Raw genomic sequence first — 16,121 nt, forward strand, 5'->3', positions numbered from 1 at the left:
GTGTTTAAAAATGTTTGTTGTTGGAGACTGATAGATTCTCTGATATTCCATGATAATAATACAAATAAAACTAAGCTCACATTGTTTAGAATAGACATATACTAGAAGTACATACATATTTACAGATGTGGAAACCAAATGTCAGAACAGTCAATTGAATTGTGCATGGCTACAAAGTAAGTGGCATCCAAACTTCACAAATGCAACCAGTCCAGGCTCTTTCCTCAACAGGTGACTGCCTCATTCTTATGAAGCATAGATGACAAATGACTAAGATTGTTATCTACATACATACAATATGAAGCTTGTTTGACCTCCTAGTATTTAACTGGTTAAGAATAGTTCCTGTTGAATTATTAGTTCTAGCTCTATATTAATTAAATAAAACAATGACTGATTAATATATTATATTAATATTTCATGTTAGGTCTATATTTTAAGTTAACTATATTTTATAGTTAAATGAATTAAAGATGGCAAAGACAAAGTTTAGTCATGTGAAATGAGAAACTAAAACAACTCAGGAAAATCTCTCTTCTGTTGAATACATGCTTTGGGCTCAAGATTATGGCAAATTAATGTTGGCTTCTCATAATATATTTTAAAAGCATTATGTGGTCCATCTAAGGAATTGATGATCTGAAGGATTTTTATGAGGTAAAGTATGATTTTGTGCTTTAAAATAAAGAAATGGACATGGAGAATGAATTTGAAGTTATGTCTGGTTAAAACACCCTGGAACACAAATTGTTTATTTCTGAAGTTCAAGTCGGCACTTTGTTTGACTACAGTGTCAAGTTTTCCATGAAAAAAAGATGATAATTATCCTATCAAACTTCGTACTCGTGCGATAGGGTTTTGCTCCTGGTTTCACAGGGTACTGGTGAATGTTCAGATATGTGCTTGCTTTTGGATTTCTGCGATCTCTCTTTTACCTTCTGTGCTTCCTCCTCAGTGACACTCTGGTAGGTTGCCCTTCCAGGTCGAGAGGCAGAGCTTTGGCTGACTAGTTACTACCCTCCTCAGATGGCCTAGCAGACTTTTGAAAGCTGGGCCAATAGCCCTCCCTTATCTCCACCCTCAATAACCTTAGGCTAATTCTTCTCAAGTCAGGCTAGAGAATGGCTGGTTAATAAGAACTTAGCTTTCTTCTCCCTCTAACTTTCCAAGGAGGAAACTTATGCAAAGTAATCATTGGACGAAAACCTGTTTCAACTAAAACCAATTCTTGCTGCTCCTCTAACATGCTGTCTTGGAATGACTCTTGGGAGTCTTCAGAATGTTTAGGTCTCTTGCAAATGGCCTGGAGTCTGATGGGCAGATTTGAGCTCTTGCTGAATGTGTTTGGGAACCATGAAATGAGAAACTCCTCTTTTTTCTTTCTTGCTACTCTTCTCATTGGGACTTGCCTGAAAGCTTGAAGCATTTTAAAAGATCGAAGTTTGTGGGGCTGTGCCTTCCAAAATCTCCAGCCGTGAGAGGGATGAGTGGCAAACAGAATCTCCTTTTGCAACTGCTTGTCCTGAAAATGACAAATTAGCATGGCAGATCCCCCTGCCTCCCTAGATACACTAACCTAATTCTTCCCCTTCTCCCTTCTTGCATTCAAATGTCTCTGTGACCAGCCCAACCAAGCTCAGCTAGGCAGTCCTCAAATAAATGGCATTTTAAAGTCACTTTTGTAGTACCAACAAAGCAGGGTGCCCACTTCACTCCAATGATTAGTAACACCCAAATATCAGTTAGCTATCATTATTCTTTTAATTCTCAAAAACAAATTTCCACAGCTATTCTCCACTGACCTCCCCCCTGCCCACAAAATTCCCCAAAGGAGGTAGTTTCTGGTAGACAATACTTAAATAGATTTCCTCCAGGGGTCATCAGAAATTAAAAGTGCTTAATGATTTTTATCTTAGAATTACCCCAATTTGAAAAGATAAATAATTAAATAATGATAATGGATTATTATCCTCATTTTACAGATATGGAAACCAAATGTCACAATGGTCAATTGAATTGTGCAAGGTTACAAAGTGCTCTTTATATATTAAATTAATCTATTAATATTAGTATATTAAAATGTGTTATTGATAGCCTTAGACCTAGAACTCCTTCATCTAAGGATTGAATATACAGAAGCTATAACAGTATGACATATTCTCTATCCTGTGCTTATGATGTGCTGTAATGAGTTTTTCTGAAGGCTTCTTTAAGACTGAAACTGACTTTTTTTTGCCTCTATGGCTAATTCCACTCTTGGAATATTTTTTTGGTTGATACTTGCCAATAAAGATGACCATTATCATAATAGGTACCTAATAGATCTTGGAGTGCCTACTAGATCTTGGAGTGAGTCCTATCCTATGTGACCCTTAGCCTATTGGATCATAGATTTAGAGTTAGAATAGACCCTAGAGGTCATTTAGTCCAACCCTCTTATTTTTTTTTTTAAGCAATTGGGGTTAAGTAACTTGCTCAAGGTTACAGAGCCAGGTGTTTCTGGGTGGGTGCTAAGTGTCTGAGCCCAGATTCAATCCCCAGGTTATCCCAACACTGGAGCCAGTGCTCTTAATCGCTGTGCCACCTGGCTGCCCCCAACCCTCTTATTATATAAGGGAATTGAGGCCAAGAGAGGCAAAATAACTCATCTAAGATGCTACTGGTAGTAGATGGCAGAGGTGAGATTAGAAGCCAGGTCCTCTGTCTCCCAATCTAGTATTCTTGCTTTACATATAGCAATAATCATGCCATGCCTTCTCTAATGAAGGTGGTTTCTGGGTAGGAAAAAAATGTTGATTGTTTCCTCCAGGAGATATTAGAAATTAAAAGGGCTTAATGATTTTCTCTTAGAATCTCCCTAATTTCAAAAGGAAAATTTTGGAACTTAACCCTGTACTCAGATGAACCAGTTATCTAGAGATATCTGTAAAGTTGACCTCCTTTGCTAATATAAACCCACATGGGTATTTGTTCATAAAATGGGCTCCCGAAGTTCATTTCAATTACAGAGTCCCTTTGTACTCATGCTATTAGTGCAAAAGCTGCTACCCTGCCAGCAAGACCAATTTAGGGGGTTCCTCTTTGCAAGAGGTCCCTAAATTGTCCCTTGTACCAACTTCCTTATCACCTAAGAAGGCTTTTTCTTTCTGGCCAAGACTCTGCTGACACCAAATGGCAAAGGGTTAGTTGTACTCTCTGCCCCTGGGGGTGACAGGCTTCTTCTGAGTCCAGACATCTCTCTCCGCCAGTACAGGAGAGTAGTTATGGCTCCCCTCTTACTCCGGCTAAGAGACCTAAGAGGAAGCTAACTCCTAAGAGGAGACAGGAAAGACCAGTTGCTTCTCCAAAGAAACGAAGAAGAAAATTACATAGGATGACCCATTATGCTGCGGAAGCCCGTCGGGATAAAGTAAGTTGACCTATTGTTCCAAAGCTCTATGCCAGGAAGGTTAGAGGGAAGGCTCTCCTTGGTACCTTAGCATTTTAGAATGGTAGTGCTACTTCCTACCCAAAGTTTTCTTTAATTTTCAGGGTCCATTTGGCTTTCAGGGTCCAAAGAGTCTGGTACACAAGCCTGTCTTCCTGCTTCAGATGGATACGATAAAAAGCTTTCTTAAAGGGCTTTTTGAATGCCCATCAAGCTAGAAAAGCATGCTTCTCCCCATTACCACCTTGCTTCTACCAAAAATAGTTTTAGCATCGAAATTCAAAAACATATTCAGAAAACTATTGCTTTGAGTTGAAGCATTTCATAATTTGCCCTGACTTAGGTCCTCTGACAAAAGGGACTTTCCAAGCTTCCTTTCCAAAGAAAATTGTTACTTGCTCAATCTTAAAAAAACAACATCCTTCTAACAGGGAGGGAAGGAGGAAGACACCAAGGATAGTTTGAACCGAAAAGGAGAAAACTCCTTAAAATAGTTGGCTTAAATCATTTGGCAACTTTGTAACCAAACACACTTTCAGGTTAGAACATGAAAGGAGAAGACAGCAATAAAGAGTAAGAAAGAGAGAGTATTGTTGGTGTAATCTTGCATTGATGGGTAATGTCTACATGGCCAGAACATCTGAAACACTCCAAATTTCTTTTTTTTTTTTTTTGGGTTTGCTCATATAACCTCAAACTTCTTGTCAGTTAGTATGTCATAAACAGTGAAGTCCAAACTTAGTTCTATTTTTCTAGGTCTGTATTCTTGGCACTCTTTGGAAGGAAGAATTCTTCACTGCTACTGATGGCAGCAACAGGGATTTAAACTCTCTATATTTAATTCCTTTTTCTTTAGATAACAATTTCAGGAAGGGTTTTCTCAGAAGGACATTATCAGTCAGAACATCTGGGAGTATCTGGAGTTCTTTCCTCAGTTTTCAGGGTGAAATTTTCAGTGACGTTTGCTTTGGAATGGAATTTCAGATGCTTAATCCCATTTTGAAGGATTAAATCTTCTCAGAGCAGCTGGATTAGGAGAAGTATTAATTCATCTAAGGAGATATTAATAGAATGTAGCTTTTAGGTAATATCAAGTAAGCATATTATTTGAATGGAAATGATATCCTTTTGAAGTCTTGTGATATTTTGAAAGTTGTGTAAGTTTAGCTAAGTAGTAAAATTTGTAAAACATACTATCACATAAATGTTTGAGAACTCGTCTGAAAAATGTTCTATTTAATAATTGAAGTTAAAATAAACCAGACCCATGTGCATACAGGTTAAAATTTTGAAAGGAAGCAATAGGGCAAGGGATCAGATTGGGGGCCTTTTCCTTGGTACACATTCTTCAGAGAAGTGGACTTTTAGTCTTTTTTTAATAGGATGAACAAAACCCATATAAAACAAACTAAGGATTTGTTTTTGTTTAAAACTGTTCATAGGGTCATAGATTTGGAGCTGAAAGGGACCCTAGAAGTCATTTAGTATAATCTCTTCATTTTACAGTCATCTGGAAATAGAAACCCATAAAGTTAAGTACCCAATTCAAAGTTGACTCTTCTCGACTCCTAAACCATTGTGCTATCAACTACACCATGCCTCTTAAGGGACACATTTTATTTTCAAAATAAAGCAGAAAGAATTTGCATGTCCAAATGATTATACTATATATTTTTAGAAAATCTTCCACTATTAGCATTCCCTGAATTTTCTTTCTTTTCATGAAAATGATATTGAAGATCTTTGGAAAGTTATATGGATATCATTGTATTGATAATGTCCCAATTCACAAGTGGAAAACTTAGGTATCAAAGGTAAACACTTAGCATTCTTGGAATACCTTCACTTCAATAAGCATTAAGTGCCTACTATGTGCCATGTGCTGTCCATGGTGCTGAACCATTCTTTTTTTTTCTTTTGAAAAAATAAACTTACTTCTCTTTTGTTGATCTTCTTATTTTCCTGGTTTCTATCTCTCATGGTCCCTTGGGAGCTTCAAATGTTTATTTCTGTTCATCTTTAAAAGATTATATTTTTAAACTCTACTTTAAAAAACAACAGCCAGTACATCTTTAAAAACAAAAATAAAAAGCTTCCTTATTGGTGATTCATATGTGTATGTATTTTTATACACACATACATATATATGAGTTACTATGAGGTAATTAGCCCTAGTTTCTCTAATAAGTAGTGAGAAAAAAATCTTCCTAGCCAAAGCTCTGCCTCTTGATACAGAAGGTTACACTCTAGAACTTTCTAAGGAGGGAAATGAGTGAGAAATAAGAAAAGGAAAGCAGGGAGACAAGAACTGACTTGGTTGTTCTTCAACATTTTTTACAGATGACAAATCCTCTGAGGGAAATTGACAAAACTGTGGGACAGTTAATGGATGGACTGAAACAACTGAAACTACATCGTTGTGTTAATGTCATCTTTGTTGGAGATCATGGTAAGGTCTTTTCTGTCTGTATAAAATTTTTTTTAAAAGGACAGCTTCCTAGTTAATGTCGATGGTGGGGGCAATACCAGAAAATATTTGATAATTAATGAGTGAGTAATTTCTATAGACTGCTCTTAAATATAGACTATAATTCTAAAATAGGAGATGTTTGAAAGGATCCTCCTCTAAGAAAATACTCCAGTATTTAAATGGATATTCATCTAATTACATTTTATATTTTTTTCCCATCTTCTCACCCATCTGGGCTTTTTTATCATGTGCAGTTTTTGCACATTAAAAAAAAATCTTCCACAGAAGCATAGCCTATTATATTCAAAGATTTTTCTCTGCTTCTTTTAATTTTTCATGCATACTGGTACAGAACTTGGGCTATCTGTTATCTTATACTCTCTTTACATAACTTTCCCACCTCCTTCTCTAGTCATACAGGTCCACAATAAAATCTTTGAGGATACATCTTACAGATGTATATTGCAATGTAATATACACAAAGCAATTATGCAAAATCACCACATTTATACCAATTGAAGTAAAACCAAGTAAAAGATTTTATTTTTTTTACATTTCTTCCAGTTCAAAGATGTTTTATTTATTTTTATTCTTAACCTCTGTCATGGTCATGTATGTTGTTACCCTTTTACTGAGAGAAGTTTTAAGCTACACTCAGATTTTGCATGAACCAGATTTGGGGGAATGGTGCATTGCCTTTCCCTTGACCAATATGTGCTAAGCATGTGCTGCATCCATTTTAGTTTAAAACACTATCTTTCTGTGGCTTTATAATATGCTGAGGACTATTCTAAAAATCTTAATTCCCCCCTTAAATATATTATAGTTAACTAACTGTATAAATGGCTTTTGACATACACACATATATATGTATCTATATATGTATATGTGTGTCTTGTATATGTATGTGTGTGTATATATATATATATACATTTGTATATTTCTGCAGTTGTTTTCAATAGGGAAGTTCCAGAACCTATTAGGGAATGACAGTAGGCAGAAAGGGTATTTTCAAAGAAAGCAGTAGGATGGTGAGACAGTGCTTTCCCATTATTAGCAAATGTGCCAATAATGGGCCCTCATATGGAAGAGGGATTTTACTAGTACTGCTTGGCCCAAAAAGGCATGACTAGATAAAAGTTGCATAAATAGATTTAGGCTTGATGTAAGGAAAACTTCCTAATAACTCATTTTATGCAAAAGTGGCATTGACTCTCTGAGGGGGTGGTAGGTTCCCTCTTACTTGAGAGGTCTTAAACAATGCCTAGACTACCATTTGTTGAGGATACTGTGGAAAGAATTCATGTTCAGAGCCAGGTTGAATTGGATAGCCTCTCAGACCCCTTCCCACTCTGATACTCTGTGATTCTGTGAAGATCCTGGTGCAATAGGGAGAACTATGGAAATGAGAAGACAAAGTAACTCTTCTAACTCAGTCCTTGAGGGGGAAGGTGTGGATGGAAATGGAAAATTCTATACCACCTACTTCAAGGACTGAGTTAGAAGACTTACCCATGATTTCTAAGGTTTCTGTGAAGTCTCTGGTTGCCTGCATAGTAGTATAACACAGAGTTGTGTTATTTAATATTTTTATTAATGACTTAGATAAAGGCATAAATAGTATGTTTATCAAATAACAGAATGTTGGCAGGGGGGATGGCTAATATACTGGATGACAGAATCAGGATCCAAAAATATATTGACAAGGTAGAGCATTGGATTGGATTTAATAAGAAGGAATTCAATGGGGATACATGCAAAGACTTATGCTTGGGTACAAAGAGTCAGTCTCATAAGAACAAGATGGGGGCAGACATCCATAGTAGTTTGTCTGAAAATGAAATGAGGATATTAGTGAACCACAACTCATTATAAATCAACACTGCATCAAGACTACATGGCTTCTAGGAACAAGGAAGAGCTATATGTAAGATAACATATGAATGATTATGTTGAGTTCTGGATGCCATAGCTTAGAGAGGACTTGATAAGCTAGAGAATGCCCAGAAGAGAACAAGCACGATGATGAAAGGCCTGAAGTCCATGCCACAAGAGGGTCAGTTGGAAGAAAAGGGGGTGTTTAGCTGGAAAGGAGAATATTAGGGGAAGAGAGTGATGAAGTTCACTATTGTTTCTGAAAGGCTTTTATGTGGAGGAGAGTTTAGGGTTATTCTATTGGGCTCCAGAGAGCAAAACCATTGGGTAGAAATAACAAAGAGGCGGATTAATGATTGATCTCAGGAAAAACTTCATAATAGTCATCGTGGTGCAAAGCTGGAATGGGCTGCCTCAAGAGATAGTGGGCTTCCCCTCATCGGTCATCTTTAAGCAGACGCTTCATGACCACTTATCAGATAGTCATAGAGTGGGGTCAGAAAGTGGGGATTGATTTTGTGTATGGGTTGTAGAAAGTGACCTCTGAGGTCCTTTCCAACTCTAAAATTCTGTGATTCTTTAAAATCCTCCATAGAAAATCTACTCATTGTATTGGGCGCTTTAATATAGATCTCTTAATAGGGTACAGTTTGGAGTGCAGCCCTCAGGCTGTCCATCTATTGTTTCTCACTCTTACTACATGCTCAGTCAGTCTAATTTTCTTGGTGAATGTTTCCTGGAGGAAATATATATGATGTATATGTATATGTGTGCATGTATATATATATATATGTATGTATTTATACATACACACACATATAGAGAGAGAGAAAGAGAGAGTTATAGATAGAGTTATATTCGTATATACTGCCATATAATAGAACTTCCATTCTCTCTGAATGCCAACTATGAGCTGGACAGAGGCACTTAGAGGTAAAAAAAATAAAATAAAATTCGAATCAGCCTTTTCCTTCTCTCTTCAATCTAAAAAATGCTTCTAGACCAAGGACTCTTTAAGATACTGATCTAGGGCCTACTAAGCTAGTCTGTTTCTAGTTCTTTGTTTACAAAGAAGCATGCAATATTTTATAGAGTTATTTAGACTAGAGAATATTCATGATAATTTGTTTGGGGCTAAAAGGCAGTAAACAAGGTTTGATGGTTATGGTTTTAAGTCTCTTTGAATTACTCAAAGAGATATTCTGATTCTCTTTCTCTCTCTCTCCCTCTCCCTCCCTCCTTACCTCTCTCCTTCCTGACTTTTCTATTCTTTTTTAAGTTTCAAATTCTTTTCCACTCCTACTCAGTGAGAAGGCAAGAAAAAGAAAGCCTATTACAAATAGTTGCAGAAATAATAAATGTGCAAAACACATTTATGCATCAGCCATGTTTAAAAAATTTTTTAAATGATTTAATATGCATTCTGTATGCATCAGTTATCTATTTGGAGGTGATAACATTTTTCATCATGAGTCCTTTGGAATTGTAGTGGATCATTGTGTTGATCAGAGTTACTGAGTCTTTCAAAGTCAATTATCTTGGCAATATTGTTACTATGTAGATTGTTTTTTCTGGTTCTGCCTACTTCACTTTGCCTCAATTTATACAGGTCTTCACAGGTTTTTCTGAAATGGTCCCCTTCACTATTTCTTACAGCACTGTAGTATTTTATCACATTCATATAAGATACCTTGTTCAGCCATTCCTCAAGTTATGAACATTTTCTTAGTTTCAAATTCTTTGCCATCACAAAATGTGTTGCCATAAATAATTTTGTACATATGGGTCCTTTTCCTCTTTCTTTGATTTCTTTGGGGTATAGCTCTGGTAGCAGTATTACCGAATCAAAGGTTTTTATACTTTAATAAATTTCTGGGTTTAGTTCTAAGTTGCTTTTCAGTATGGTTGAATTAGTTTACAACTCATTATTCACGGTGTATTAATCCACATCTTCCCCCCACATCCCCTCCAGCATTTGTCATTTTCCATTTTTTGGTCATCTTTGCCCATCTGATAGGTATGAAATGGTACTTCAGACTTGTTTTAATTTGCATTTCTCTAATTTTAGTGATTTAGAACACTTTTATATGATAATTCATATCTTTGATTTTGTCCTCTGAAAACTACTTATTCCTATCCTTTGATCATTTATCAGTTGGAGAATGGCTTTTATTTTCTAAATTTGACTCAGTTCCCTATATGTTTTAGAAGTGAGATCTCTATCAGAAACTCACTGAAAAGATTTTCCCCAGTTTTCTGCTTTTCTTCTAATTTTGCCTGCATTAGTTTTGTTTGAAAAAAAAAAACTTTTTAACTTTACATAGTCAAGATTATCTATTTTACCTCTTGTGAACCTTTCTCTCTCTTGTTTGGTCATGAACTCTTTCTCCTATCCATAGATCTGAGACATAATTTCTTCCCTGTTCCACCAATTTACTTATGATATCATGCTTTAAGTCTAAATCATGTACTCATTTTGAGCTTATTTTGGTATACAGTATGAAATGTTAGTCTATACCTAGTTTCTGCCAGGCTACTTTCAAGTTTTCCCAACAGTTTTTGTCAAAAAGTGAGTTCTTGCCCCAGTAGATGGTATCTTTGGGTTTATCAGATATCATTTGCTTCTGTGTATCCTGTGCCTATTTGATCAACCTATTCTTATCCAGTACCAAATTGGCTGAATACAGCTTTGTAATATAACTTGAGGTCTGTTACTGCTAGTTACTCTTCCCTCACATTTTCCCCCATCGATTCTCTTGAATTCTCTTGAATCGATTCTCTTTGCCTTTTGTTCCTCCATATGAATTTTGTTATTATTTTCTGGTTCTATACAGCAATTCTTTGGTAATTTTATTGGTATGACTCTGAATAAGTAAATTAATTTAGGTAGTATTGCCACTTTATTATATTTACTGGTACTACCCATGAATAAATAATATTTCTCTATTTAGATTTTTTTTTGTATGTGAAGAGCATTTTGTAATTGTGTTCACATAATTTATGAGTGTGACTTGCAGTAGACTCCTAAGTCTTAAACTGTCCATAGTTATTTTAAATAGGCTTTTCCTTTTTGTTCCTTCCTTCTGGATTTTGTTGGTAATATACAGAAATGCTGATGATTTGTGTGGATTTATTTTATATCCTTCAACTTTGCAAACATTTGTCAATTATTTCAACTAGTTTTTTTTTTTTAAGTTGACTCTCTTGGGTTCTCTAGGTAAACCATCATATCATCTGCAGAAATCAATAGTTTTATTTGCTCATTCCCAATGTTTATTCTTTCAATTTCTTTTTCTTCTTATATTGCTGTAGCTAGCATTTCTAATACAACACTGAATCATAATGGTGGTAATGGACATTCTTGTTTCATCACTTATTTACAATAATGCTTCCTCTTCATTTTAGATAATACTACTTATCATTTTAAAGAAAGCTTTGTTTATTTCTATGATTTCTAGTATTTGTTACATATTTTAAATTGTTCTATTTTGTCAAAAGCTTGTTCTGTATTTGTTGAAATAATCATGTGATTTTTCACTATTTTTGCTATTGATCTAGTCAGTTACCCTGATAGTTTTCTTAGTATTGAAGCAGTCCTACATTCTAAGTATAAACTCAGACTGGTCATAGTGTATGATCTTTGTGATATATTGCTGTAATCTCTCTGCTAGTATTTTGTTTAAAATATTTGTATCACTGTTCATTAGGGAAATTAGTCCATAATTTTCTTTCTCTGATTGATCCTCTCTGGTTTATGTATCAAGAACATTTTTGTGTCACAGAAGGAATTTGGAAAGACTTCTTTAACCCTTTTCCCCCAAAAGTATTCTATTGGAATTAAATGCTCTTTAAATGTTTTATAGAATTCATTTGTTAATCTATCTGGCCCTAGGTTTTATTTTCCTTAAAGACCTCATTTATGGTTCATACAATTGATTCTTCTAAGATAGGTACTCTATTTTCTGTTCTTTTATTCTGGAAAATTTATATTTTTGTAAATATTCATCCATTTCATTTAGATTGTCAGTTTTATTGGTATATAGTTGGACAAAATAGCTGTCAATAATCACTTATTTCCTTTTCATTGGTGGTAAATTTGTTTTTTTTTCATTTTTTACATTGATAAGTTGATTTTCTTCTTTCCAATTTAAAAATCAAATTAGTCAATGATTTATATGTTTTATTTTGTAAAAAAAAATCTGGCTCCTAGTTTTATTTATCTGTTTAATTTTTTCTTTTAGTTTAGTTAATTGCCTTGGATTTCTTGGATTTCTATTCTGGTATTTAATTGAGAGCTTTTAATTGATTGGCTTTTTAAAAGTTTTTTTTAAGTTATATGCCCACTTATTGATCTTCTCTTTCTTTTATTGATATAGCCATTTAGAAATATAAATTTTCCCCTAAGTACTTCATTGGCTGCATTGTCATCATCTCTAATGACATTGTTGATTTTTTCTACGATTTGCTCTTTGTAAATTCCATTTACTCTTGTAAATTTGCTCTTTGCAATTCCCTCTTTAGATCTAGTTTCTAATTAGCTCTTAATAACTTTTATTTAAATTTACTATTTGTCTTCCAACTAATTGTTTATTCATGTTTCAAATGCCCTTTTGTGAATGCAATTTTGTTGTAATATGATCAGGAAAAGATGCATTTAATATTTCTGCTTTTTTGAACTTGTAAGACTTTTATGTCCTGATACACGGTCAGTTTTTGTGAAGGTGCCATGCATAGCTGAGAAAATAGTATATTCATACTCTTTTCTCTTCCTATTTAGTATTTCTCAGAGGTCTATAATATTTAACTTTTCTAAAACTTGGCTCACCTTTTAAACTTTATTTGTTTTTAATTTTATGCATAGAGTAGGTATAAGAAGGATAATTAAGTCCCACCACTAATATAGTTTTGCTGTCTATTTCTTCCTGTAAGTTGTTTAACTAAGAATTAGAATTCTATGCGATTTGGTAATTATGTATTTAGTATTGATATTAATTTATTGTTTATTGTACTTTTTAAAAAATGTAGTTTCCCTATTTATCTCTTTTAATTGGTCTACATTTGCTTTATCTGAGATCATATTTGCTACCCCTGTTTTTTTTTTAATTTCAGCTAAAGCGTAATCATTTCTCCTATCACTCCTTATTTTAACTCTGCATGTAGCTTTCTGTTTTAAGTCTGTTTTTTGTAAACAACCTATTGTTGGATTCTGGTTTCTGATCCATTCTGCTATCCCCTTCCATGTAATGGGTGAGTTAATCATGTTTACAGTCACAGTTATGATTGTTATTTGTGGATTTTCCTCTATCCTAGTCTCTTATACTTTTCTTTCTTCCTTTCTTATCTCCTCTTGAAGAGTGTGTTTTTCTTCTGAGATTGCTTCCTTTAATCTACCCCCCCCCTTTTATCTCTCCTCCATTTTCTCTTATCCCTTTTCCCTCCTATTTCCCTTTTGGGCAAGATGGATTCCTGTACCTATACACTATGAGAATATGTTTATTCTTCCCCCTTTGAACCATATTGATCGTGAGGTTCAAGTATTTCTCATTCCTTGCCCCATCCCCCCCCCACTGTACTCTCCATTGTATAAACTCTTCCTTGTATGCCCCACTTATAGGAGGTAATTTTCCTCAATCTTCCACTCCCTGCCCCCTTTCCCAGTGCATTTTCCCCCTTATCAATCCATTCTTCTTTTGAGATCATCCTAAATTAATAGAATCACATCCAGGCCCTCTGTCCAATTAGACTCCCCTTGAGATCCCCAGTAATGTTAAAGTTCTGAGAAGTTACATGCCCTTTTCTCATATAAAAATGTAAACAGTTTAACCTTAATTAGTGCCTTATGATTTCTTACTCATATTTACCTTTCTATACTTCTTTTGAATCCCATGTTTGGTGTACATTCTCAACCCTGGTATTTAATTTCAACACCCCTCATTATACCATCCCTGGACACTACAGTGCTCTCCCCCCCTGCTACTTCTACTGCCCTTGTGCTGTACTCCTGGCCAGCACTAAACCCAGTGTTGGCATACTTATTTGTCTATCTTTCTAAGCTGCCCTGGGTTGGAAAAATGACTCACCGTGGCTTTTTCCTGTTTTTCCAGATCAGAATTCAGTCTGGCATGTTTTCTAGGCAGTTGTGGAAGGAAGCATGTTGGGTGAGCTAGGCGGAAATGCTGACTCTCACTCTATCATCTTCATTTTGTCTCCTCAAATGAATTCTTTTAGTCATATAGGGTATAACTCTGCAATAATCACAGTTATCTTGAATAGGTCATGGAGAATGGGAAAGAGTTGCCGGATTAGAGAAGACCAAAGGGAAGAGAATGGTTTGACTTTGGTTCCTGGTCAAATACTTATTTTTAAAAGTGATGGTTTGTGAACATCTAGAAAGGGAAGCAGTGACCACAAAGATAACTTCATCAACTCCTAGTGTCAGGCTAGCCTTATTTCTTTTACAAGGTAATATTGACTTAGACTTATAGATCAGGGGATTGATTATAGAGATAGTTTATCTAGATTTTAATAAGGTATCTGAACAAGTCTCTCATGTTAGCCCTATGAAAAATACTGAGGTGTAGGCTAGGCAGTTATACAGTTAGGTGGGTTTGGAGTTATTTAAATGTTGTATCATAAAAGCAGTCAATATTGACTATGGCAATTTGGAAGGATATCTCTAGTGGAGCACCCTGAAGGCATGTGCTAAGTCCTGGGTTACTTAATTTGTTTTTAACCAATGATTTACTTAAACTAAAGTGAAGAATAACATGCTTATACAAATGCAAATGCTACAAGACTGGTAGGGATAGCTATCATGTTTGAATTTTGGGCCAAATAGAAAATAACATCATATAATATAATGTATTATGTAAATCATATTGTATAAAATTGTATTATAACATAACATACAAATTATATTATATAAAATTAAATGTGCATGTAGGTGGTGTAATGAATAGAGTGCCAGGCATGGAGTCAGGAGGACCTGAGTTCAAATTTGACCTCAGACAGCATCTATGGGATCCTGGGCAAGTCACTTAATCCCTTTTGCCTCATTTTCCTCATATGTAAAATGAGCTGGAGAAGGAAATGGAAAACCACACCAGTGATCTTTGCCAAGAAAATTCAAATGGGGTCATAAAGAGTCAGATATGACTAAAAAACCAAGCAGCAACAACAAAACAAAAATAAAGTATTATGCTTGGGTTCAGCAAATGACCTGGTTCATCAGTTACACCAATCTGTTCTTTCTGTTCCCTGAATGAAATTTGTTTCAGTATTGGTGGCTTAAACTCATCAAAGCATGCTAGATGTACTCTTATTATATCCTTATTTTATCTTAGTTTCATGTTTGTGACTTATGGAAGACAATCGCGGAGTCATAGAGAAAAGAGAACTCAGAAATAACCTAGTCCAACCCTTACCTGAACAAGAATTCCCTCCCCAGGAACCCTGGAAGTAGTTTTTCTATTTCTGCTTGATCTCAAATGATGGGGAAACTATTACTTACTGAGTCTGGACATTTTAGTTTTAGGCAGCTCTAATCATGAGGAAATGTTTCCTTATATGAGAAGGGAAGAGACTAAGTGCCTATACAGTGTCCACTACATGCTAGGCACCATGCTAAGTACTTTTTACAAATCTTATCTCATTCTAACTCTGCTATCCAGCAACTTCCAAACCTACTTCTCCTTGTTTTTCCCTCTGACCAAGTCCAACAAAGTGAATCCCTCTTTCATATGATTGTTCTCCAGAAACTTAAATAACTCACATTTGTTCAATGCTTTTAAGTTTGCAAATTGCCTTATACATATTATTTTATTTGATCATCACAATAACCCTGGGAGGTAGGTACTACTTTTAACCTTAGTTTAAGATGCAGAAACTGAGGCAGAAGCTAGGTGACTTACCCAGGGCATATGACCAATGTGATACCCACAGTGGCTGCTATGAATATGCAGGCATATTTCCAGGTTTGAATCGCAAGACACAATGGACTTTCTTCTTCAAAGACAAAACGAAGATATCTATTAATATAACAGAAAGCCAAACCCACCATTGTAATAAAGAAGTTGGCACACATTACCAGTTCAGGGAGCACTGCTATCCCCAAGACTTCCTTCTGTCAGGCCTCCCCACAAACAAGCTCCCTTAGGCAAAATGCCCCTCTCTCACCCATACTAGTTCCTTTGCCTCTCTTGCCTCCTCTCTCTCAGCTCTGCCTGGCTCTCTGTTCTCTGCTCATGCTCTGTTGGGTAAACTCCTTCTACACACTGAGCTCCATGTGACTCAAGCTCAAAGCAGGTCACATGGACCTATTAAGGGGCAGAAAAGATCTTCAAATTCCCT

General features: G+C 35.4%; 1 protein-coding gene across 5 annotated transcripts in view; it reads left to right on the forward strand.

Moving 5' to 3' along the window:
• Window positions 1-16,121, forward strand: part of ENPP2 (ectonucleotide pyrophosphatase/phosphodiesterase 2) — a 200,513-nt gene that overhangs the window by 120,792 nt on the left and 63,600 nt on the right. For 3 of the 5 annotated variants that reach the window (XM_069081248.1, XM_069081247.1, XM_069081249.1), the window contains exons 12-13: window positions 3,254-3,409; window positions 5,768-5,876. In XM_069081248.1, coding sequence (XP_068937349.1) covers window positions 3,254-3,409; window positions 5,768-5,876 — 265 coding nt within the window. The remainder of the gene's footprint in view (window positions 1-3,253; window positions 3,410-5,767; window positions 5,877-16,121) is intronic. The other 2 variants (XM_069081250.1, XM_069081251.1) reach the window with 1 other exon arrangement.

The sequence above is a fragment of the Petaurus breviceps genome, unplaced genomic scaffold (assembly GCF_028583685.1).
Source record: "Petaurus breviceps papuanus isolate PSGF00001 unplaced genomic scaffold, PetGlider_PUasm1.0 98, whole genome shotgun sequence".
NCBI classification, from domain to species: domain Eukaryota; kingdom Metazoa; phylum Chordata; class Mammalia; order Diprotodontia; family Petauridae; genus Petaurus; species Petaurus breviceps.